Source organism: Mercenaria mercenaria, chromosome 4 (genome assembly GCF_021730395.1).
Source record: "Mercenaria mercenaria strain notata chromosome 4, MADL_Memer_1, whole genome shotgun sequence".
NCBI classification, from domain to species: Eukaryota; Metazoa; Mollusca; class Bivalvia; order Venerida; family Veneridae; genus Mercenaria; species Mercenaria mercenaria.
The window spans coordinates 80,589,991-80,616,869 of NC_069364.1; the positions used below are offsets into that span (position 1 = coordinate 80,589,991).

At 36.0% G+C, this 26,879-nt stretch overlaps 2 protein-coding genes across 3 annotated transcripts in view; one reads left to right on the forward strand and one right to left on the reverse strand.

Annotated features, from left to right (window-relative positions):
• Window positions 1–3,129, forward strand: part of LOC123553022 (uncharacterized) — a 36,977-nt gene extending 33,848 nt beyond the window's left edge. Inside the window, exon 6 of the mRNA XM_053541777.1 lies at window positions 810–3,129. Coding sequence (XP_053397752.1) covers window positions 810–974 — 165 coding nt within the window. The 3' untranslated portion in view covers window positions 975–3,129. The remainder of the gene's footprint in view (window positions 1–809) is intronic.
• Window positions 3,130–6,423: 3,294 nt separating this feature from the next.
• Window positions 6,424–26,879, reverse strand: part of LOC123552276 (uncharacterized) — a 28,260-nt gene continuing 7,804 nt past the window's right edge. For both annotated transcript variants that reach the window (XM_045341807.2, XM_045341806.2), the window contains exons 3-8: window positions 25,928–26,093; window positions 23,270–23,490; window positions 22,256–22,366; window positions 20,151–20,280; window positions 16,105–16,207; window positions 6,424–15,332 (exon numbers count right to left, since the gene is read on the reverse strand). In XM_045341807.2, coding sequence (XP_045197742.2) covers window positions 15,193–15,332; window positions 16,105–16,207; window positions 20,151–20,280; window positions 22,256–22,366; window positions 23,270–23,490; window positions 25,928–26,093 — 871 coding nt within the window. In that variant the 3' untranslated portion in view covers window positions 6,424–15,192. The remainder of the gene's footprint in view (window positions 15,333–16,104; window positions 16,208–20,150; window positions 20,281–22,255; window positions 22,367–23,269; window positions 23,491–25,927; window positions 26,094–26,879) is intronic.

Sequence of the window (26,879 nt, forward strand, 5' to 3'; positions counted from 1 at the left end):
ATTAGGATACATGGTAACATTGTTCTCATTAAATTGACAAACTTTGCTCAATTTTCATTTTTAATTGAGTTTTCGTTACACATCGCTCGTATCCAAGACTGTCATTAATTCAAGTTTCCGAGAACTAATATAAGTATTAAACTTCCTTCATGACATTTCAAGTCATTTTAGACTAGACAGAATTCTAAAAATTATTTCAACGTACGCCTGTAAATTGTTTTACATGTACGTATGTATGCTAAGCTTTACAGGAAACGTAACATTCTGAATTTCACTCGTTTTACACCAGGATGTACGATGACCCAGCTAGTGCTGTAATTTATGAATGAATGTGTAAAGTCATGCGCTACTATAATAAAAAGTGCTTAAAAGAGAAGCATTCTTTTCATTTTATTTTTGAATACGGTATGCAAGAAAAAAGAATCTGTCACTAGTACAAGGTGCGGATGGAAATATCTGACTCTCGTGTAACTGTTTTTGCGGTATCGAGGCTCTGCCGAATTACCGCATAAAACAGTTTCCCGATTCTTATAACCTATACGTATACACAGAGCATGGAATTTTCCCGACTGTTACATGTAAGAATGAATATCTATTTCAAACTATTAGAACTATTATAAACGTGTTCAAAAACATGAAATTCTCCAGACTATAACACGTATGCTTCTGAATGTTCAAAGCATGGGATTCTCGAAATGAATTTATGTATGTATGTACTCAATTCTCAAGACGTGAACATACGTATGTATGTATCACGGTACAAGGAGTTGAAAAACATGAAAAACTTTACGGATGTTTATTTTTTCAAGGTTCCCTACACAAGTTACAGCAGCGAGAGGAAATTCCACACGGTACCTTACTCGAGCAGACGACCATCTGCTAATCGGCAGACGATGGAGCAGTTCGAGATTATAGACTATCAGTATTCACCTTCTATGGAGCGACGCCATTTGCCAGCAAAAAAGATGATTTAATGAAGTAACCGCGTGTTGTAAGATCAGTAGATCTAGGCATCGAGTACGACTTTAAGGGAGCTTTAGGATTTAGGATGGGATATTTTTTAACAGAATAGTAATTATTTTATGCTATTCAGTGAAATATTGGAATATATCTGTGAAAAAATTGATGCTTTTTACTGTTTCAAAGCAGTGAAATAATTATCATTTTTATTTTTCACTGGTTCGGAACCACATTTGAATGTGAATTATAAATAATCAGAAATCCTTTCCAAAATATACTTCAATGAAGATTCAGATACATGTATGTATACTGAACAAAAACTTCTAAATAGACTATTTTTGTTTTTCAATAACTTTTTGTTTATAAGCCATGCAACTTTATAACATGCTCTCTTGTCAGGTTGTCAAAAAAAAACCTGTTTTACCACCTCATTACTTGTTATGAATCGCATGTGCATTTTATAATAAATAATTTATTATAATGTAAACTGTTTGAAAGTCAAATTAAAATTCAAGTATATGATATCTCAAAACGGATATCACAAACAATTTGATACAGCAAGACCATTATGTGCCAGAAGCGTGATTAAAATGATAACCGCAGCCGCCCTTTCCATGAAACACATCAACGTGGAAAACAGTCATATTATTCCGCTTAATAAGGTTCAGTTCATTCCACCAAGCGGTTGCCGAAATATAAGCTTACAATCAATAAATTAAGTCAAAAGGGACAAAATGAAGTCATGTTTTACTTGTTATTGTAAGTGAGTGAAGTTTTAGTTCATTCCAACAAGCGGTTATTTAGATACCAGCTTACATGCAAAAACATAACTAAGCAATGGTAAGCCGGAAAATAATCCGTGAATCAAACTCCAACATAGTGTTACTTCCCCATATCGGTCCTGCGAGGAGATGCTAATTCCATTTATTTCATCTGCACATTGCATGTCATATCATCACATTGAACAAGTGTGTGAAGTTACATCCATTCCCAAAGACAGGCTTAACCAATGCCGCCGCGGACATGGCCACGGGCCAGTGAATGAGTGCATAGCTTTACCTACTGCTTAAAATCAAATTTCTTTGGTACAGCTCTTTTGTCTTAAAAAAGAAGAAACTAAAATAATAGATCTCGTACTCCCTTATGAAATATTGCATTTGTGAGTTTAGGTCTGGAATAGAGTAGTTGTCATTAAATGAAATTTATCTTATTCAAATATAAAAGAAGAGTTTGCCCGAGCAGGACTGCTTTAATTTGGTTAAAACATTGGAATTACATGAAATAAAAATAAAATGTGTTTGTTTTACATGTGTGGTCAAATATCTTTCACTCATGAACACCACTTCGACATTTTTTACTTACTCGCATCTGCTCCACTCGTGAAAATATTGCACCTGGTGTTCAATGGGTGCACGATATTTCTACCTTACACTGATACTAAAATATGTGAAATGTATATTAATATTCTAATTCTGTGGTCAAATATTGAACCAATCCTATGAATGGGTAAGTCACCCATGACGGGTAAAATGATGGGTTGTTGTAACCGTGGCAACTGAAAGCACCCGCTGATGTTCCCTATCAACATAGATTATAGCTGGAACGACTATACGTATTAGACGTCCTGACTGTAGTAAGTTTCATGAGCAGAGCATGGCGGAATTAACCTTTAGCATGCTAGATAAATTGTCGTCTGCTGGAAATGTCGTCTGCTAAAATTGTGAAGTTCATTCAATTTGCTCCAAAATTGGAAGAAATATTGTCAGAGTAGCAAACAGCTTGGAACCCGATCAGACGCCGATTTAATCGGCGTCTGATCTGATTCCAAGCTGTTTGCAAAGGCTGTTAAATTTGCCTGCAGCAGGCCAAGGGTTAATGTCCTGTCACTTCTGCAAGGACTACTGAATACATCTCATAAATATAGTAACAGTAACAGAATGACCCTGTTGCGCAGTTTTCGTCTTTTCAACGATATCAAAACCTACCTGATAGTGTTTAAAGAATGTTTATTTATTCATTGTTTGTATGACATTGTTCCATATTTTTACCTTGTTGCTGTATGATCCAGAATGTTGCCATTGTTATAGAGATCAGATGATATATATGTATATTTGTGACAAATAATTTATTCTCACTAACATGGTTAACCAATAAAATTATAGAAAATTATGTTTGTGTCATTATTTTTGAAATTCAAAAATTTATACTTGATTTATAAAAATAATTAACGACATTTCAAAGCATCATTATTCATTCTGAGCAAGCAGCCAGGAAATTTCAAAGTTGGTCTACAATGCACAAACATCTCTACAGAAATTCCAGTAAGGGGGCATAATTCATGAAATACTGGCAATAGATTGATTGACCTGGTCAAATAAATATTTCGGTGATGACCAGAAGCAATAACCAGAAATTTTTAGTTTCAAGCAGTTTCACTGAGTAAAATCAATATATGGCTAGTCTGTGTTCAGACCCTGTGTTCTGTTCACAAAAGATAACTCCTGCGGCTATTCAAATTTTTTATAATTATGTCCCTTTTATTCTCAGAACACTAGGTAATGATGAAGTCAGAATATATAACAAAATTGTTTTTTCTAGAAAAAAGATTATATATATTAGCCAGACTAGGGAATAGCATAAAACCTTTATCAGAATTTCTTACTGAAATACTGGTGCCAGAGTTATGGACCTTACTACATATGATTTGCTTGATTATTGGGAACTACTAATTCAAGTTTGAAAAACTAGTCCAACAACAGGCAATCATGTTTTTAACAAAACAGAATTATCTGAAAGTCAAATAAATTGTGTGAAAAGGCAACTTAAGGAACAGTGTTATCAAATTATTTTTAAATTGGGCCAGCAGTTTGTGAGAACATTTTCAAACTTTTCCAAAAATTCATATACATTGTATTGGAATATTAGCCCACTCACCCTTGAGCCAATGATTTTTAATGAAACACTAGATGCCCACGGGCAACATGTCAAGCCCGCCAGGGTCTTGGAGTTCCACGCGACATTCTGTCTCATTGAGGCAAACATTTATGACAAAAAAGAGTGCTTTATGCATGGCAAAGTTACAGCCCGGACAAGCTCTAAAATGACCTTTGACCCCCAAGTGTGAACTTAATCTTTGAGATAGGGACCTGAGGTTTGCACATGACACTCCGTCTCATAGAGGTGAACATTTACGCCAAAGAAAAAAAAGATTGCTACATACTTATCAAAGTTATGGCCTGGACAAGCTCTAAAATGACCTTTGACCTCTAACTGTGACCTTGACCTTTGAGATAGGAACCTGGGGTTTGCGCATGACACTCGGTCTCACTAAGGTTAACATTCTAGCCAAATATAAACAAGATTGCTCTGTGCATGTCGACAAACAAATCCAAACGGACGGACACACACACCGAACAGCTATTTGGACGACTATGTCTTCGCTTCCGCAAGCGGGCTCAACAAAAATGATTCAAATGAATTTAGTAGATGGTCACTCAAGGAACATTGCAGGAATATTATTTTGAAACTGAATCAGCAGTTTCAGAGAAGATTTCCGAAGTTTTCCATACAGCAATACCTTTTGTATAAGGAAAACTAGTTCTGCCCCCTGATGGCCATGTTTTTTTTTAAATAAACAATGTTTTAAAGAAATTTGGTAGATGCGGTCACCAGGGGAACATTTCTATGAAATTATTCTGAAATTCTGCCATTGGCTTCTGAGAAATTATCTTAATTCTTCCTCGTGGTTGTCACAGGAATCAGAATGCTGCAAGCATGACCTAGATTTGAAATAATATGAAAGGGTTGCCCCAAAAAAAATTCCTGTGAAGTCTGGTTGAAATTGGCTTGGTGGTTTAGGAAGTATTCTTTAAAGAAATTTTGGATGACAGACAGACAACAAATTGACAAGATCCTAAAAGCTCACCACAACTATGAAGAGCCAAAAATCATATACCCGGTAATAATATTTTTACAGTCATATTGCGTGAAAGGTCAAGTGTAAGCTTTATTAAATGTGACCTTTTTGGAAAGACACCTTTACACTCCAGCATCCTGTCCTTTAAAGCCAGGCATCTGGCAGGAAGGCAACAGGGAACCATTCTTAAACCAGCTCATGCCTCACCAAGAACCTGCATTGAAATGTATCCTAGCAAGATAAAAACCTATTTATTTTATGCTCCAGTGAAATACTGAAATTTATCAGTGAAATAGAATTAATATTTTCGCTGTTTCAAACAGTGAAAATCTCATTTTTATTTTTCACTGGTACGGAACAACACTTGAATGCAAAATAATATAAATTATAAATGCTAGAAAATTCCTTGCAAAATATTCTTCAGTAAAGGTATAAATTAATAACAAGATGCTGGATAGTGAAACTGGGCACATCTGAGGAAGCTGGAGCTGTCACTGGAGTGTTTAATGACTCCAATGGTGGATGAAGATATTGCACAATAGCTTGAGTCTGTGTCAAAAATATTAAGTTATAAGAGAGATAAAGATAAAGTGTATCAAAACACTAAATAAGTATAATTCTAAGCAAAAAGGGGGCATAATTCATAAAATATTGGTGCAAGAGTTATACACCTTGTGTCATATGATGTGGGTGATGATGTGGAATAACTACTTCAAGTCTGAATCAAATCCATTTAGTAATTACTAAGATTAAGTGAAAATGCATCAAAATTAACCTTAAATTCTAAGTAAAAGGAGGCATAATTCATGAAAAATTGGTGCCAGAGTTATGCACCTTGTGTCATATGATGTGGGTGATAAGGTGGAACAACTATTTTAAGTTTGAATCAAATCCATTTAGTAATAACTGAGATAGAGTGAAAGTGCACCAAAACTTTAACCTGAAATTCTAAGTAGAAAGAGGAGATTATTAATCAAATATTGGTGCAAGAGTTATGGCTCTTGTGTCATATGATGTGAGTGATGATGTTAATCAACTGTTTTAAGTTTGAATCAAATCCATTTAGTAATAACTGAGATAGAGTGGAAGTGCATCAAAACTTTAACCTGAAATTCTAAGTAAAAGTGGGGGATAATTCATCAAATATTGGTACCAGAGTTATGGACCTTGTGTCATATGATGTGGGAGATGATGTGAAACAACTACTTTCAGTTTGAATCAAATCCATTTGGTAATAATTAAGATAGAGTGAAAGTGCATCAAAACTTTAACCTGACATTCTAAGTAAAAAGGGGGGATAATTCATGAAATACTGGTGTGAGAGTTATGGCCCTTGTGCCATATGATGTGGGTGATGATGAAGAATAATTATATTAAGTTTGAAACAAATCCATCAAGTAATTACAGAGATAAGGAGAAAAAAGAGAAAGTGTAAAAAAATTTATACCAAGGTGGGGACGCGGAAGGATGCCGACGCCGACACCGGGTTGAGTAGGATAGCTCTCCATATACTTTGTATAGTCGAGCTAAAAATAATAACAGGATCATAAATATTTACATTCTATTATAAATAAATGTAAAAGAAATCAGGAAACATTATAGAACTATTTACATTTTTTCTACAAAGATATTCTGACGTCACAATATTATGATATCATGATGAGATGCAAGTGACGTTGTGCAGACAAACTGGATATAATTTGCATAAAAATGCATAAAATAAATAGAAAATTTGTTTGTTTCAGTGTAAGATCGAAATATACTTCACTTGTGAACACCATAATTTACATTTTCACCCGTGGCTGTGCCACTCGTTAAAATATTGCATTATAGTGTTCACTCGTTAAAAAATATATATCGATATTGCATTATAGTGTTCACTCGTTGAAATATATTTCAATATTGCATTATAGTGTTCACTCGTTGAAATATATTTCGATCTTACACTAAAACAAACAAATATCCTCTATGACTTCTTATTCCTGTGGCAGACACCTTAACCACTTGACCATGATGTATGGTATGTATGTATTCAATAGATAATTTTCAACAGAAATTAAGTTTGGACCTATCCATAGTACAAAACTCACTAAATTATATCCTTGACTCCAGGAACATGTATTTAATTGCATTCTATTTTGCATCATATATCACTATGCATTTTATACAATATACTGTAAAATCATTTAATTTCGTGTGCATGAAATTTCGTGGTTTGGGTCAAAACGGCAATTTCGTGGAGAAACACCGCTCACTAAAGTATCACTGGTGAAACACCGCTCACTCAAGCATCAATGGTGAAACACCGCTCACACAAGCATCAATGGTGAAATACCGCTCACTCAAGTATCAATAGTGAAACATGCTCACTCAAGCATCAATGGTGAAACACCGCTCACTCAAGCATCAATGGTGAAACACTGCTCACTCCAGCATCAATGGTGAAACACTGCTCACTCAAGTACCAAAGGTGAAACACCACTCACTCCAGCATCAATGGTGAAACACTGCTCGCTCAAGCATAAATGGTGAAACACAGCTCGCTCAAGTATCAATGGTGAAACACTGCTTGCTTGAGCATTAATAGCAAAACACTGCTTGCTCAAGTACCAAAAGTGAAACACTGCTCCCTTGAGCATCAATGGTGAAACACCACATACAGCTCATATGTACCTCTGAAACTTTTTCTGTATATGACTAGAATTGGAACCACTGTCTTACCCTTGCATGATCGTAAGAGGCGACTAATAGGGTCTTAACACTTTGTTTTGCTGTATCTCTGTGATTCCAGCAGGTATGCAAATTTTGATTCCATACATCATGTTTTTATTTCAATGTACATGAGACCAAAATTTGTAGTCCTGTTTGGCGCCATATAACCTATACTGTGTTGGTGTGCCGTAAAACCCAAATCAAAATCCTTCTATTTTATATGTCCGGATCATTCAGCGCCTGGTAAATTCATTTGCTCATCCCCTTGTGATCTCATCTGCATATATTTTACAGACTACAGAAGTGTTTTACAATAATTTAGTAAAAAAAGAAAGTAAATAAGTAGGTAAAATCTTTATTTATAGAAGATAATCTATATAGCCATGCTAATCTTCCAGTATATTTACAAATTGCTTAAAACTTAATGCACCACATTGGTTTTGCTTTTCATTTACTAACAGATTAAAAGGTTTCCTAAAGTTAGTTTTGAATTTTCTGTTTTACACAAAAAACAAGTAAAGCTTTTTTAATTTTAAATAATTATTCTTTTTCTCTCCATAAGACATTTTATCACACAGTATGTTAGCATCAAATTTTGTTATATAATGGGAATCTTATCGCTTTCACTCTCTTTCATTCAAATATACGTACAACATATTCACTGTTTAAGATAATATGTAAAATTGTATCAATAAAGCATAGACCTACAGCATGTAAACACCTGGTCACTCTTTAAAAGCCTGAATCAATATATATTCACACAGCTGTTTGTAGCAATGCTACTTTTAACAATATTAATAATTTCACAATAAATAAATATCAAACATAATGTTTTTAACATTATTTACTTTTTTAAAACAAATCATTTTTAACTAAGTTCTACTTCTCAAAACTTGTCTTCCATATAAAGCATTATATAGAAAACAGCCTTGCACTCATAGGAAATGTTTTGAACAACTATGCAAATAATAATGTTAACATTCAACTACCATATGCCTTCTGGTAATAATGGCACATCTAGGGCAGTAATGGCCTGAATGGTTTAGCCACAGGGAAAACTAGAGCTATCACTAAAGGTGATGAATGTACTCCCTGCATGCACTGACACAGTACATTGCAATCTGACGCACACAAGATGCATAATTATGTTTTACTGTATGTATATAGACTGTATGTATACAGTATAGTAACAAAAAAGAAAGTCCCATAACTATGTAGAATATTTATCTAAAAGAACATAACATGCACCATGTACAACTAGGGTTGGTACTGATCACTTGTGTGACATTTCATTTAATTGTGTGCAAGGGTTCGGAAGATTAGGCGCACACAAGATTGCATATGCAGACTGTATGTACATAGTATGTTAACAAGAAACAAAGTCCCAGAACTCTGCAATTTTTGTTGTTGAAAGAACCTAACATGCCCCATGCACATCTACTGTTGTTACTGATCACTTGTGTGAAGTTTCATTAAATTGTGTCATGGGGATGAGGAGAGATGGTGCGCACAAGATTGTGTCTACGGACAGACAGACAGACAGACAGACGGACAGACAACCTGAAACCAGTATACCCCCCCCTTACAACTTTGTTGTCGGGGGGTACAATAAGTAACTAGGTATGCCATTATGGCCAGAAGGCACATCTCTGTCATATACTGACTATTTTTATTATAATTTTATAGTTTATAAACAATGTTATATGACACCTATGTCAGAATGTGTGGATGTTCTGCCTGGGACAAGAAGTGTGCTAATAGCATATTATCTGGCACAGTGCCAATAACACTTGAGCAAGTCATGCAGTAATGTGTAATCTTAAAGTAAATTTGTTCAGAAACAACTTGATTTATCCCTTTCAAGCGCTTGGTGTATTTCTTCAAAGTACGACTTGAATGTCTATCCATGCTATTTTCCCATCAATGTATCATATTATGCTCAATGTTAAAGCCTTTGTTTAGAAACTAGAGGGTCACTGACCCTTATGCGTTCACCTGTGTAAAAAGGCTTCAAGTGTGTTTGTATAATGTAATGGTACAAGTACAAAGTTAGGTTTATATGCAATGATATATTATCTAGTATAGATATTGGGAAACATGTAGGACATGAGAGTGTCAATGTGTGGGGGCCATGTTTTATGAAAAACAAGAGGACCATGATGGTCCTGAATCGCTCACCTCTTCCCACATGACCCAGTTTTGAGTATGACGTCATTTTTTCTATTATTTGACATAGTAACCTAGTTTTTGAGCTCATGTGACCCAGTTTTGAACTTGACCTAGATATTATCAAGATAAAAATTCTGACCAATTTTCATGAAGATCCATTGAAAAATATGGTCTCTAGAGAGGTCACAAGGTTTTTCTATTATTTGACCTATTGACCTAGTTTTCGAAGGTATGTGACCCTGTTTTGAACTTTACCTAGATATCATCAAGGTGAACATTCTGACCAATTTTCATGAAGATCCGTTCAAGGGTATGGCCTCTAGAGAGGTCACAACGTTTTTTCATTATTTGACCTACTGACCTACTTTTTGAAGGCACGTGACCCACTTTCAAACTTGACCTAGATATCATCAAGATGAATATTCTGACCAATTTTTATGGAGATCCATTCACAAGTATGGCCTCTAGAGAGGTCACAAGGTTTTTCTATTTTTAGACCTACTGACCTAGTTTTTGACCGCACACGACCCTGTTTCGAACTTGGCCTAGATATCATCAAGATGAATATTCAGACCAACTTTCATACAGATCCCATGAAAAATATGGCCTTTAGAGAGGTCACAAGGTTTTTCTATTATTTGACCAACTGACCTAGTTTTTGATGGCACGTGACCCAATTTCGAACTTGACCTAGATATCATCAAGATGAACATTCAGACCAACTTTCATACAGATCCCATCAAAAATATGGCCTCTAGAGAGGTCACAAGGTTTTTCTATTATTTGACCTACTGACCTAGTTTTTGATGGCACGTGACCCATTTTCGAACTTGACCTAGATATCATCAAGGTGAACATTTTGACCAATTTTCATGAAGATCTCATGAAATATATGGCCTCTAGAGAGGTCATAAGGTTTTTCTATTTTTAGACCTACTGACCTAGTTTTTGACCGCACGTGACCCAGTTTCGAACTTGACCTAGATATCATCAAGATGAACATTCAGACCAACTTTCATACAGGTCCCATGAAAAATATGGCCTTTAGAGAGGTCACAAGGTTTTTCTATTATTTGACCTACTGACCTAGTTTTTAATGGCACGTAACCCAGTTTCGAACTTGAACTAGATATCATCAAGGTGAATGTTCTGACCAATTTTCATGAAGATCTTATGATATATATGGCCTCTAGAGAGGTCACAAGGTTTTTCAATTTTTAGACCTACTGACCTAGTTTTTGACAGCACGTGACCCAGTTTCGAACTTGACCTAGATATCATCAAGGTGAACATTCTGACCAGTTTTCATGAAGATCTTGTGAAATATATGGCCTCTAGAGAGGTCACAAGGTTTTTCTATTTTTAGACCTACTGACCTAGTTTTTGAAGGCATGTGACCCAGTTTCGAACTTGACCTAGATATCATCAAGATGAACATTCTGACCAACTTTCATAAAGATCCCACAAAAAATGTGACCTCTAGAGTGGTCACAAGCAAAAGTTTACGGACGGACGGACGGACTGACGCACGGACGGACGACGGACGCTGCATGATCACAAAAGCTCACCTTGTCACTATGTGACAGGTGAGCTAACAAGGCAGTCTGAAAGACAGCTAAATCCCCCGCCACTGTTATGGATAGTGAAAGGGTAAACTTTTGACCTTGAGCTGTGACCTTGACCTTGAACTGACATGGCTGACTTATGAATTCTGCACATCATCTTGATGAGGTGATCATTTGACCAAAGTTTCATGAAAATCCTTCAAGGGGTTCAGGAGATACAGAGCTCAAACCTTTGACCTTGAGTTGTGACCTTGACCTTGAGTTGATATGGCTGACTCATAAGCTCTTGATGAGGTGATCATTAGACCTAAGTTGATGAAAATCCTTCAAGGGGTTTACGAGATACAGAGTGGCCACAAAATGGAAGGCTCAAACCTTTGACCCTAAGTTGTGACCTTGACCTTGAGCCGGCATGACTGACTCACATCGTCTTGATGGGATGATCATTTGACCAAAGTTTTATAAAATTCCTTCAAGGGGTTTAGAAGATATAGAACGGACACAAAATGGAAGGCTAAAACCTTTGACCTCGAGTTGTGACCTCGACCTTGAGCCGGCATGGCTGACTCATGAGTTCTGCACATCGTCTTGGATAGGTAATCATTTGACCCAGGTTTCATATGAATCCTTCAAGGGGATAAAGAGATACAGAGCGGACACAAAAGGGAAGGCTCAAACCTTTGACCCAGAGTTGTGACCTTAACCTTGAGCCAACATTGCTGACTCATGGGTTCTGCACATCGCCTTGATGAGGTGATCATTTGAGCCAAGTTTGATGAAAGTCCTTTGAGGGGTTTAGGAGATACAAAGCGGACACATAATGGAAGGTTCAAACCTTTAACCCTAAGTTGATCTTGACCTTGAGCCGGCATTTCTGACTCATGGGTTCTGCATATCGTTTTGGTGAGGTGATAATTTGACTCAAGTTTTATAAAATTCCTTCAAGGGGTTTAGGATATATAGAACGGACACAAAATGGAAAGCTAAAACCTTTGACCTTGAGTTGTGACCTTGACCTTGAGCTGACAAGGCTGACTTATGAGTTCTGCACATCATCTTGATGAGGTGATCATTTGTCCCAAGTTTCATGAAAATTCTTCAAGGGGTTTAGGAGATACGGAGCGGACACAAAGTGTTACGGACAGACGCAAGGACGGACGGAGACCATTCCTATAACCCCCCACCACTCGTGGGGGGAGATTTATTAACATAATTTGAACAATCTTGGTTGAAAGTCACACAAGGACCAATTGTGTGAAATTATTTTAAAATCGGGCCAGCAGTTTCTTACAAGAAAATCTTTTTAAGTTTCAACTATATACATATAGGGAAAAGTGACCACGCCTTCTTGCGGCCATGTTTTTTGACGGATCAGAATAATATGAAGTTTTTGTAGAAAGCCACACAAGGACAATTTGTGTGAAATTATTTTAAAATCAGGCCAGCAGTTTCATACAAGAAGATTTTTAAAGATTCTACTATATACATACAGGGAAAGTGACCACACCTCTGGCGGAAATGCTTTTAAATGAATTGGAAAAATTTGAACAATCTTGGTGGAGGGTCACACAAGGACCATTTGTGTAAAATTATTTTGAAATTGAGCCAGCAGTTTCATACAAGAAGATTTTTAAGTTTCCACTATAAACAAATATGGAAAAGTGACCACCCCCCTGGCGGCCATGTTTTTTGACGAATCGGAACAATCTGAACAATCTTAGTTGGTTACATATGGACCATTATGTTTGAAATTTTTTCAAAATTGGACCTGCAGTTTAGGAAAAGAAATTGTTTGAAGATGTTTCTATTTTAAGCTCTGGTGGCTCCTATGTGCAACCAAGCGGAACCTTGTAAACAACTTTGGTAGAGTACCACCCAAGGAACATTCAGGCCAAGTTTCATAAAAATCCATGCAGTGGTTTTGGAGGAGATGTCATTTAAAGATATTGTTGACGACAGATGCACAACAGACACACTGTGATCACAATAGGGGAGCTAAAAAGAAATCTGTTCCCTTAATTTGAACTTATATCCATCAGTTCAAATTGTGTATCACATTTGTTTACAATGAGGGAATGAGTTCACTGCACTATAGTTGTGGGTGTTCTTAGTTGTTAAGGTGCATCAATGGAGAAGTAAAGGCATATATTCTGAACAACAATTCTGTATCGATGAAGATGAAAATGAGCAAGAGCTGTCAGTTGACAGCGCGCTCGACTATTCTCAGTGCTTGATAGTATAATATAAGCTATGAGTAAAACTTTAACATTACAATAAGCATATTCTAAGTTGAAAAGGGGCCATAATTCAGTCAAAATGCTTGATACAGTTGCCTCCTCCTTTTTACAGACTGGGGTCATGATGGTAAACAAGTATGCAAAATATCAAAGCAATATCTCAATGGACTTTGAAAATATTTGGGGTGGTACGCAAACTTTTAACATTTATTCTAAGTTGAAAAGGGGCCATAATTCAGTCAAAATGCTTGATAGAGTTGCGTCCTCCTTTTTACAGACTGGGGTCATGATGGTAAACAAGTATGCAAAATATCAAAGCAATATCACAATGGACTTTGAAAATATTTGGGGTGGTACGCAAACTTTAACATTTATTCTAAGTCGAAAAGGGGCCATAATTCAGTCAAAATGCTTGATAGTGTTACCTCCTCCTTTTTACATACTGCGGTCATGATGGTAAACAAGTATGCAAAATATCAAAGCAATATCTCAATGGACTTTGAAAATATTTGGGGTGGTATGCAAACTTTAACATTTGTGTGACGTTCACGCTCATGCTAACGCTCACGCCAACGCTGGGGCAAGTAGGATAGCTCCCCTATTCTTCGAATAGTCGAGCTAATATATGAAATGACAACTCGGTGCCAGTGACTGGTTATGAAGCAAATGTTGGAGAACTTTTGCAATGGTGCCCTGAAGTAAACAACGACAGTTTTCAGTATAGAAACTGTGTTTTACTGGCATATGAAAGTCCACACAACTGCTGCAAAAACCATTTTTTAGTTTAAGTTTGAAACTCATTTCATACCAAATTTGAGAGTCAAAAATGAGTTGAGACAGATTAACCAAGTTTGATAAAGAATAGTAAAGTTTTTAAGCTGATAATCCAGTTTCATTCCAAATATCTAAATACAAATGTATTCAAATATTGCCAGTTGTTATTGATTCACTGGTAAATACATCTTACACTCTGTTTTACTTTACCTCTTTTAGATGATAATTTCTAATGAAAGATATGTCGCTTTGCAAACTGACCTTGAAAATATGTCATACAATCATATTTTATGCCGAGCTAGCAGAAGTTAGTAGTCCTGCTGAACATCAACAAGCTACTAAAAATACAAGGCAGTCTGAAAGACAGCTATATCCCCCGCTGCTGTTATGGATAGTGGAAGGCTCAAACCTTTGACCTTCAGTTGTGATCTTGACCTTGAGCTGACATGGCTGACTCATGAGTTCTGCACATCATCTTGATGAGGTGATCATTTGACCCTGACTTAAATTTCATGAAAATCCTTAAAGGGGTTTAGGAGATACAGAGCAGACAAAAAATGGAAGGCTCAAACCTTTGACCTTGACCTTGAGTCGACATGGCTGACTCATGAGTTCTGCACGTCACCTTGATGAGGTGATCATTTGACCAAAGTTTCATGAAAATCCTTCAAGGGGTTTACGTTATATGGAGCTGTCACAATTGTTACGGATGGACGGACAGAGACCATTTCCTATAACTCTCCAACACTCTGGCGGGGGATTAAAAACACTTTTATATGCATCCATGATCATAGGATAGTGTTCTAGTTAACAAGGTAAAATTCACGAGTATTTAACAATATCCTAAAACAAATCGGCATCAACTTAAGAAATCTGTCACTTCAGCTAACTCTCGTTCTCTTGCTTGCTTGTGAGCCCATCTGGCTTCTGCTAATTCTGGTGTCACTTTCCACTTGTCATGAAATATTCTCTTACCACAGCTTGGACAAAATTTCCCGTCTGAAATATTAATAATGCAGGTATTTATAAGTCAAAATAATCTTCCTTTAGGTGATTTATATGGCTAAGCACTGTATCAACTAGAATAGCATAGAAAGAATTTTTGTTTATCTAATATGGTAGCAAATATAATTTAGTTTACACACATTTTCTTTCAACAATGCATGGAACATTTACAAAATAATAGTCAAGTGTGTGTGTGTTTCAGTTTAGCATCTTTTTCAACAATTTTTCAGTCATGTACATGAAGGTGTCAACTTGTAGCAATGAGCGCAATGCTCAACTTTATAGTGCTGCTTCAATGGAATATTATGCAGCAGCCACATGCCATGATATCCCACCCAGTCACATTATACTGACACCAGGCTTATTAGTCCTATAAAACTATCCTCTTAATGCTGAGCGCCAAGTAGGGGAGTTTATAGTCCATCTTTGGTATGACACAGTCAAGGAGCGAATCAATGACCTCACACATCTGAAGCCGATGCTCCGACATTCGGCTACAGAGGAAGTGCAAAGTAACAATTGATGAACTGGACAGAAAGCTGTGTTAGCTAATGCTTGTCGTCTCCTTAGAATATAATTTCAGTTGGATAGAAACTGAAAGTCCACTTGATGCTGCTAAGTATGCCAAGTTTCATTTGAACTGGATGAAATCTGAATCTGAGTTGAATATATAAGAAAGATGGACGGATGGAATTAAGAAAAGAGAATTCAAACACTATATGCCTTGTGTTTTCATCAATGGACTCGTACAAAATATTATAATCACCTTTAAATGGTGGAGTTTTCATGTATTTTGCAAGACATCCATGATGATAAAGATGACCGCAGTATACACGCTCTACTCTTTTCCTTGGGTCTTTTGCTACTTCCTGTAATATAAAATAAACTATTGCTTGGTATAGAATATAGATATTTATACAGACATGCTTAAGCTGACAAAATTACAAGATTTTTCTATGACAACTACTGAATGCAGCTGTAATATTTCAAAGTCAAACAAGAGCACCGCCTTGCGGGTGCTGACGCTCATCTGATTTTTTTTGTGTAATAGAAATATTGTCCTACCCATGATTTTCTAAGTCTAAAAAGGGCCATCATTCTTGCAAAAAGCAGGATAGAGTTATGTTTCTTGATGTACAGTGTCCACTTATGATGGTGAAAAACTGTTGCAAGTTTTAAAGCAATAGCTTTGATAGTTTATGAGAAAAGTTGACTTAAACATAATACTCAACCAAGAAAATGATTTTTAAGTCCAAAAGGGGCAATAATTATTGCAAAAATCAGGATGGAGTTACGCTGCTTGCTGTACAGGGTCAGCTTATGATGGTGAACAAGTGTTGCAAGTTTCAAAGCAATAGCTTTGATAGTTTAAGAGAAAAAGTTGACCTAAACATAAAACTTAACCAAGAAATCTGATATTTTCTAAGTCCAAAAGGGGCCATAAATCTTGCAAAAAGCAGGATGGAGTTATGTTTCTTGCTGTACAGGGTCAACTTATGATGGTGAACAAGTGTTGCAAGTTTTAAAGCAATAGCTTTGATAGTTTAGGATAAAAGCTGACCTAAACATAAAACTTAACCAAGAAAACTGATTTTCTAAGTCCAAAAGGGGCAATAAATCTTGCAAAAAGCAAGATGGAGTTATGTTTCTTGCTGTACAGGGTCAGCTTATGATGGTGAACAAGTATTCCAAGTTTCAAAGCAATAGCTTTGACAGTTTGGGAGAAAAGTTGACCTAAACATAAAACTTAACCAAGAAATCTGATATTTTCTAAGTACAAAAGGGGCCATAAATCTTGCAAAAAGCAAGATGGAGTTATGTTTCTTGCTATACAGGGTCAGCTTATGATGGTGAACAAGTATTCCAAGTTTCAAAGCAATAGCTTTGATAGTTTAGGAGAAAAGCTGACCTAAACATAAAACTTAACCAGGCAACGCCGACGCAGACGCCGACGCCGACGCCGACAACCGCTCAAGTGATGACAATAACTCATCATTTTTTTTCAAAAAATCAGATGAGCTAAAAAGGGTTTATTACACAAGAATAAGAATTGTCATGCAATATCCCAACAACATCCACATGCCTACATTAAGTTCTATCTGAACTGGAATGAAGGTGTAGGAGAGGTCGAATACCCAAGTGTGACGGTTGGGCAGACAGTTCAAACACTACGTCTCTCAGGTCAACACCTGGGGCATAAGAATGATGATGCAGTCTAGCACCCATGTTTTAGAATCAAAACTAGATGCCCATACGCATGTCGAGCCCTAACTGCGACCTTGACCTTTGAGATATGATCCTGGGGTTTGTACATGAGAATCCGTCTCACTGAGTTAAACATTCATGTCAAATAAAAACAAGATTCCTCAATGCCTGTCAAAGTTATGGTCTGGACAAGATCTGACATGACCTTTGACCTCCAACTGTGATCTTGACCTTTGAGATAGGAACTTAGGCTTGCACATCCGTCTCACTGAGGTTAACATTCATGCCAAATATAAACAAGATTGCTGCATGCATGTCAAAGTTACGGTCTGGACAAACAAATGTGGATGGACGCACATACGCACAGATGCATGCACGTACACAAAAACACCAAACAGCCACTTGGACGACTATGTCTTCACTTCCGCAAGCAGGCTTGACAATAATTTGAAAACTTGGAAAAGAGAGTAGATGAGCAGACAGATAGAAGAACAGAACAGATTGAGTATTCTATTATTACACTGCTTCAGCTTTAGTGAGAGTTACAAAGTCATTACAAGAGGGTTGATCCAGAAGTAATGTCATTGGAGCCATAATAACATGTATAATGAAAAGAAAACAACAAAATTTCTTACTTTGATCTGTTTACAATTTTTTTTTGAAAATATAAAAATTTACTGCTTTTCATAAAGATATCAACATGCACAGAAAGCATGGTAAGAGTGATGCTGACATGGTGTCAGAAAACTGACATTTTGGCCAAAAAACAGTTAAAAACCTTAACACTACATTGCAAACTTTAACCAGTGAGGATGTTGGGTTTAACATTACACCAACACAATTATAAGTCATATGGCGGCTTTGCAGCTTTTGATGGTGGAGGAAGACCCCAAGGTGCCCCTATGTTCATTATTTCATCACGGGCGGGCCCCTGGGTAGAACCACTAACCTTCCATAAGCCAGCTGGATGGCTTCCTCAAATGAAGAATCAAATGCCTGGAGTGAGGCTCAAAACCATATCGATGAGGAGCAAGTGGTTCAAAGTCAGACACCCGGCCATGGAGGCCCCAACCTGCATGGAAGCCATATAAGTTTTCAGTGTTGAATGCAGAAAGACTTAACTTCACATCATTATAATTTCATTAGGTATGCTCTTATGATGTCATCGAGGACTGTTTTTGGTTTTGTTGTTTTTTCTTCCTGTTTATAAAAGAAATGCTATTTTGTGTATGCTGAAAGGTCGTCAAGGGTGAACTTCCTAGTTCTCTACATTTAAAACAAAACAACCCAGGAAACAAGAGGGTCATGGTGACCCTGGATCGCTCACCTGAGTAATATGAGCTACATGTTTCAAATGTCAAACTGATGATAAAATATTAAGAAAGTCAGTAGGTCACATTCATGGTCAATGAAATTCAGTTTTACAATTTGTGTGCAAAACTGTGTATGTCATCAAAATTTCAAGGATGTATCTTAAAAAACAAGAAAGTAGGTGAAGGTCACAGTCAAGTGACATCGTATTACTTGGGGTCATCAGGAAATTATAATTAAAGAGTCTTGGAAATAGGATCAGATGATTTTTTAAGTATTTTTCCTATATAACTCACATAATAACTAAGTGACCCCAGGGCCGGGCCTCTTTTAACCCCAGGGGCATAATTTGAACAATTTTGGTAGAGGACTACTAGACAATGCATCATATCAAATATCAAAAGCCTAGGTCATATGGTTTCAGACAAGAAAATTTTTAAAGCTTTTTCCTATACAAGTCTATATAAAACTTGGGACCCCCAGGGCAGGGACTCTTTTCACCCAAGGGGTACAATCTGAACAATTTTGGTTGAGGACCATAAGACAATACTACAGACCAAATATCAAAGGTCTAAGTGTTGTGGTTTGGAAAGAGATCAAGATTTTTAAATTTTTCCTATATAACTCATTAATAACTATGGACCCCCGGGCGGGGCCATTTTAAACCCAGTGGGGTAATTTGAATAATTTGGTAGAGGACACTAGATATGCTCATACCAAATATCAAAGCCTAGGCATGTGGTTTAGACAAGAAGATTTTCAAAGTTTTTCTATAAATCATATAAAACTGGGGACCCCAGGGCAGGGCTCTATTTACCCTAGGGGGTAATTACTTGGAACAGATTTTGCTTAGGACCATTTTTAAGAATTTTTAAAGTTTTTCCCTTTCGGTTGCCATGGCAACCAGAGTTCTGCATGGAATTCAATTCTTTGAATAATTTGAAAGGGGGCCACCAAGGATCATTCCTGTGAAGTTTGGTCAATTCTGCCCAGTGTTTTCAAGAAGAAGATTTTTTTAAAATTGTTGATGGGCATCCGATGCACGACGGACATCAAGTGGTCACAATAGCTCACCTTGTCACTTCGTGGCAGGTGAGCTAAAAATATTTACCTGTGTAATCATAATTTAATTTGTGTTCATTTTGATAAAATTTCTATAATAAAATTATGATGAATACATGCACAATGGGTGTAGTGACATTACTTCTGGATCAACTCTAATTAAACAGTGTATATGGAATCAGAAAGTCAAAAACTGCATTATCAAACAATTCAAAGGATATTTTTATTTCCTACCTCTGGATCACGTAGCATTACCCTGTCCTTACAGCAAGGACAATTTTCCAATGGATATCTTTTTACACAATCCTTGATCAAAAACTCACACACCTCTCTTAATGAAGCCCTTGGCTTGAATGGTGGATCTCTGAAGAAAACATGTCTCATATTTTTACCCAATTTTACATGTATACTATACTGTAAAATCATTTAATTTCGTGGGCATGAAATTTCGTGGTTTTGGTCAAAACAGCAGTTTTGTGGGGATATTGATTCGTGGATTTCAACTTTTGAACATAAAATTAATGGGAATTTTACTTGTTCATTGGGATTAAATTTCGAGGATTGACTCAACCACGAAATCCCCGAAAATAAGTCCCCCACGAATATTAATGTTTTCACAGTACATCCTGATCATATGCTTATATTCAGACTAATTACATGGGTACATAGGAGCAAAACAGAGCCCCTCAAACTAATTTCTGATGAACCAGACAAAACCCCTCTCATTAAAATTTGAAGGCAGCCTAAAATCTTCTCTCTTAAATTCAAGGCTGACAAAACTCATCCTGTGATCTTAAAGAAGTAGAACAAAGCTTCTCCCATAACTTAGCCTGCTGGTGCAATGATTCTTCTTTTGCGACAGTGAAATCATGGTCTGCACTGTTCACTATTTATCAGTAATTTTCAGTGAAACCTTTTGAATATACATGGTATTGCCGAATTAAATGAGAGCTTCCTTTTAGAAATTAGAGGCCTTAAGGTTAATACTGTGAAATCATTATTCGTGGGCATGGATTTCGTGGTTTGGTCAAAACTTCAATTTCGTGGGATATGAATCATGGATTTCAAATCTAACAAAAATTGAATTTGAATTTTACTGTTGTTGGATAAATTTCATGGACTGACTCAACATGAATCCATAAAAATTAGTCCCCCACAAATATTAATGATTTCACAGTAGTAATTCTACAGCACAACTAAAGTTATTTTCAAACCTGTTCAAAACGAAAGCAAGGTATTATTTGTCCTAAATGTTCAGCAGAAACAGTTCTGTCTGCTTTGAAATTTCAACAGATATGTTTCTGTCCTATCTGAAGAACAGGGAAGGTATGTCTGCTGAATCAGAAATCCATGGTTGTGGTTCTTTCTTATACTCCATCAATATACAGTCATATCTTCTTTTTTTTTGCTTTGTTGGGATTAAAATCTTACTACTCTGGTACCTTTCTGTGCATGAATTCAGGCATTGACAGGCCTGGTACCCTTCTGTGCATGAATTCAGACATTGACTGGCCTGGTACCCTTCTGTGCATGAATTCAGGCATTGACAGGCCTAAGAAAAGTCACTAAACTTTAAAAGTCAGAAGGCTTAACCATTCAGGTACGACAGGCTCCCCAAGTAAATAAATGAAACAAAAGCTGTCAGAGAAGACATTGCACTAAACTATGTTTATGCTAGATAGTGAAACAAGGTATATCTGAGGAAATTAGAGCTAATAGAGTAATAAGACTAAACAACTGCCTTGTCAGAATGAACAAGTGACCAAGTATTGCACTGGCAATACAGCAGTTCCCTACCAGTGGAAAACTTTGTTAGTGTTCGTCCCTTGTGGTTGTTGGCAACGGTTTTAGAACTAAAATGCTTGAAGGCATTTAGGGAGCTAAGAAACAAACACACTTTTTACTTAAATTTCAAAAGTGACCTTGACCTTCAAGCATAGATCATGTACATGACACTTTGTCACATTATGGTGAATGTTTGTGCCTAGCGCTAAGATAATCCATCAATGCATATAAAAGTTATGAAGCGGAAACAATTTGTACTTGACCTTCACTAGTGACCTTGACCTTTGCCCTACAAGCATAAGTCATGTACATGCATAATCTATATATTGCCCTCTATTAACACACCAAGTTTTATGAACCTAGCTTGAATACTTTTTGAGTAATTGCAAGATCCAAATGGTTGGACAATATATTCATATAAGACAACTTTGCACTGCATGTCACATCCAAAGCTATATCTTTAAACTTTTTAACAATTAGCTTTGTGGTGGAATAGCAGAATTTATTTGTAGAAAGAAGGTTCTTCATAATTCATTATTTACTTCATTACTCACTTTTTATTTGGTTTAAGTGGAGGCTGTACACATTTTCTTGCTATTTCAACAGCTTGGCCTACAAAGAAAACTTTCAACAGGTTGGGAAAATTGCTCTCCGATGCCTCTATCCTAAAATAAATTGGACAAAAAATGAGGTGTAAAGTTGTTTACAACTGAATAACAGATCAGTATGCTTCTAAAGGCATCTATGCAAAATTAAGAAATAATTTATGGCATAACCGTGTCTTAGCACTATTTATGCACAATGGGAAGTTATACATCTGATGTAATAATTGCACGAGGGTGCAGCCCAAGAGAAATCATTTTGTATGACATATAACTGCCCAAGTGTGTAAATAGTGTTCACAGTTTTGCTATAAATTATTCCAATTCTAATATATCTTTCATTGTAAAATTTAGATAAAATATGATAAAACTGTTTATTGGCGCAAGTATGGCACCAAATGGTAGATTGTCACGCTCATGCCAGGACCTAAAGTGGTAATATGTCTTGCAGAATACTTCCATTAGGGCGCAAATGGTGGCAAACTGTTCTGCACAGCTAATAACCAAAGTAATGTCAATGTATACTATATTATATTATACAAATCTTATGTAATAAAACACTGCATTTACGATGGTATTTCAGCTTCCATTCTTAAGGAGCTAGAGATATCCCCCACCTGTACCTACACATAACCTGTGTGTGTCTACAGATTTCATGTGCTTTCTCATTCAGAAACTCCTTCATTTGGGCATGTATTGTGCAGACCCTGGAATCTTGAAGATAATATTTCAGCTGGTAGATCATTATGCTGCATGGTACCAAATAATTTTAAAAATAAGCATTGTTTGTTTTGCAACCAAGGTAGTAAGATTATATAACATACACTAATCTTTTGTACCATTTTTTTGCTATTCCTTGAATGACTGCATTTCAAATATTGGGCCAGCAATTCAACTACCCACAGTTTGTCTTTCTTTTTCAAATTAATAAGAACTATCTGAGAGAAACAAATTAGTTTTACTTACGCAACTTGTTCCAATGGGTAAATATCCGGCACCATGATTTTGAGATTCATAAAGTACTGCTCTTGAACGACCTTCAGCAGGATATGTGACGTATCTTGTTTTAACTTCATTTTATCCTTTTCACCAATAAAATCTTTTTTAACTGAAGCAATTTCTTCACTGCATACACACAGTGGATTGTTTATCACAAATTCTCGTACAAAATTCATAACAGGTAAAATCTGGAATTATACAAAATAACATCCCACTGAAACATCTGATAACTGTAAAATCAGAAATTTTTGTGAGGGATTTGTTTTCAATGTATTCTCTAACTGCTCATATCATGAAAACAAATATTTGCAAATGTGCTATAATTCATATAAATAACACTGTATTTCTCAAGATCTACATTATACTGAGAATATTCTACCTCATGAAGCAATACAAATTTTAATATAGCAAGCTTTAAGTCTTGTGAAAGTATCGAATTCTGCAGTACTGAAATTAGCTGCATTATAATTAAAGGATCTGATAATTTTTGAAGACCTGTAGAACACTACAGTTTTCAACAAGACAAAGTAAACTTCTATAAAGTTCATTATGCAAGAAATTCCAAGTCAAAACAAGAAATTACAGCAATTGCTTTTATCTTCTCACATCACCAGTTTTCTATCAGAAGGTCATTTTTTGCTTGATGAAGTCTTTGTCAATAAAAGTCACTTTGATTAAACAGTGTATCATTTGAATATTTTTCTTTCATTTTATTTTTCAGACTGTGCTGTCCTTTTAAATTTAACCTACCTTCTTTAGAATTACGCAAAAAAATGAGGTTCCACATACAGTTAAACAAGTTACAAGTTTATTTCCTTTAAGGTATTAGGCCCCTAATAGTAATGTTTAAGAAATGGAATTTTCTTGGTATATTCTTACAGTTGACCTTGCTTTACATTGTATTGCAAATTTTTAAAAACTTTTACCATGCCGTTTTTTATAAATTTTGTATAATTAATGGTATTTCCTCAAGCTCAAGTGGGAACAAATTTCAAAGTGATGGCCTTTATCTAAAACGTTTACAGAGAATTCATTTTACCATTATTTTTTATGAAAGAAACTTCAAACTATTGGTAAACATATATAAAACTTAAAATAAAACTATCAATATAATCTTTTTTAGGGTGCCTCAAGTAAACGGGTTTAATGTGACAGCATTCTCACTCCAACATTGAAAAATTAAGGTCGAATGCTGTGGGTCTGTTTTGAATTTTGCTCGTTTCATTCAAAAATAACCTTGGGGCAGAAGTAAAACCTACCTACATTTCTTCCACAATATGAAATCTAAAGATTGAAGGCAAAATAAAGAACTTTTACCATATGTAACTCAGTATTTTTAAAGATGTCTAACTATACCCCTTCTGTTTCAGAGGTAAATTCACTTTGAACAGCAAGAAATCGCTTATCAAATGATGTTTTTCCCATTTGTATGCAATAAATCATTAACAAGTCTTAAAAGAAGTGAAAACTTACTAGAAAAAAATGGAAAAAAAAAGAAAAAAAAATTTGGTCCCAGTGGGGTTTGAACCTACGCCCCCTTAAAATTGCAGTCAAAGTAGGTTTATGGTAGGAATTGAATATTCTTCAAAAAGAAGGTACTCTATTATGGGCCTAATACCTTAAGTTTCTTTATTTCAGATTAATTACGGCAATATACAGCTGAAACTCGGTATCTTGAATTTCAAGGGATCAAATGTCTTACTTCAAGATAACTGAAATTAAACTTAAAATGAGCCATGCCGTGGGAAAACCAACATAGTGGCTTTGCGACCAGCATGGATCCAGACCAGCCTGCGCATCCATGCAGTCTGGTCAATATCCATGCTGTTCGCTTTCAAAGTCTATTGCAATTAGAGAAACTGTTAGTGAACAGCATGGATCCTGACCAGACTGCGCGGAAGCGCAGGCTGGTCTGGATCCATGCTGGTCGCAAAGCCATTATGTTGGTTTTCTCATGGCATGGCTCAAATGATATTTGGAGCATGTGTCTTTGGGACAGGACTTGAAAATGTCTTGGAGATACCAGAATTCTGAGATAAGTGAGTTCGAGATATTGAGTGTCAACTGTATTATCTTTAATAAAATATAATCACAATAATGTCTATAATGACTATATATTTAAACAGGGTTCGTACAGAACATCTTGGATGAAATTCAAGAACTTTTGAATGACTTTTCAAGAATTCCACTTTAGTAAAGATTATTTTTTTTAAAACAACATTTTAAAATCTTAGTCCCTAGAAATTTGATCATTTTTTTCCAAAATTGTGGTAATAGCAGAAATTTCACTCTGTGTAAGTTATTACGTAATGTGGTCATATACCGCTACTTATCACTGCTATTTGTTGCACATCAGGATTAAGGTTTCTTCAAAAATTAATTTCATGTTTCTATTTCTTTTGTCAATTTATTCTTTCCACAAAGCAAGATGCTGTCAGAAGGTTTTTCAATGTGTTTAGGGTGAAATTCAAGTACTTTTTGTCAAAATTCAAGTTCTTTTTCAAGTTTTTACATTTACAAGTTTGTTAGACATTTTCAAGGAGTTTTCAAGGTCTAGCATTAAGGTCTTTTCTGAACCCTATTAAATAAAACCTCAATAATGCTCTACTTCATGAAATTCTTCACCTGTTTTTGGCCAACAAGCTTTTTCGCCTCTTCATCACACATTTTGACTAGCCCACGAAGTAATTTTTCTGATAGTGTTTTACTGGTAAGTTCAGTGACAATACGTTCATGTGGATATTTAGCAGGAAACTGTAATATGACATTCAGCTGCTTATGATCTGTCTTCCTGTACAACAAAATACCATGCAGTTAATATTCGGCTGGTACAACCAGTAAATCAGAAAAGAATGTATACCACAGAGTGAAATGATTAAAGATGACCATTTAACAGAATACTGGTAAGGATACAAAATGTAGTTGATTCTTGACACTTAGTTAATACAAGCTAAAAATTTCTGAACTTGTATTTATCTGTCCAATACAGTTAAGTTCTTGTAAATCTAACAAACTGTATGATAAAGCTGCCATTTTAAAAATCAATTTAAAGAGTTGGTAACTGAACCTCCATTGGATATAGCAGATCATAATCTCTGCAAATAAATTTAAATGCAATACATGCATTTGTAAAACACAAATTGATATGTATTCATCACTCATGAAAAATTTTATTACCATAATCTGCAGGCAAACTGTGATTGAACGTTTTGTCACAATGTAAATAAGCAAATACTGTACCTTTAATAGAACTGAAAAATCTGCAATTACCCTTCAGAAATTCTTAAATATCATTTGAGCCGTGCCATGAGAAAACCAACATAGTGGGTTTGCGACCAGCATGGATCCAGACCAGCCTGCGCATCCGCGCAGTCTGGTCAGGCTCCATGCTGTTCGCTTTTAAAGCCTACTGGAATTGGAGAAACTGTTAGCGAACAGCATGGAGCCTGACCAGACTGCGCGGATGCGCAGGCTGGTCTGGATCCACGCTGGTCGCAAACCCGCTATGTTGGTTTTCTCATGGCACGGCTCATTTCAAAAAAAGACCAGGGTTAAAAATACCCGGGGTAAAAATACC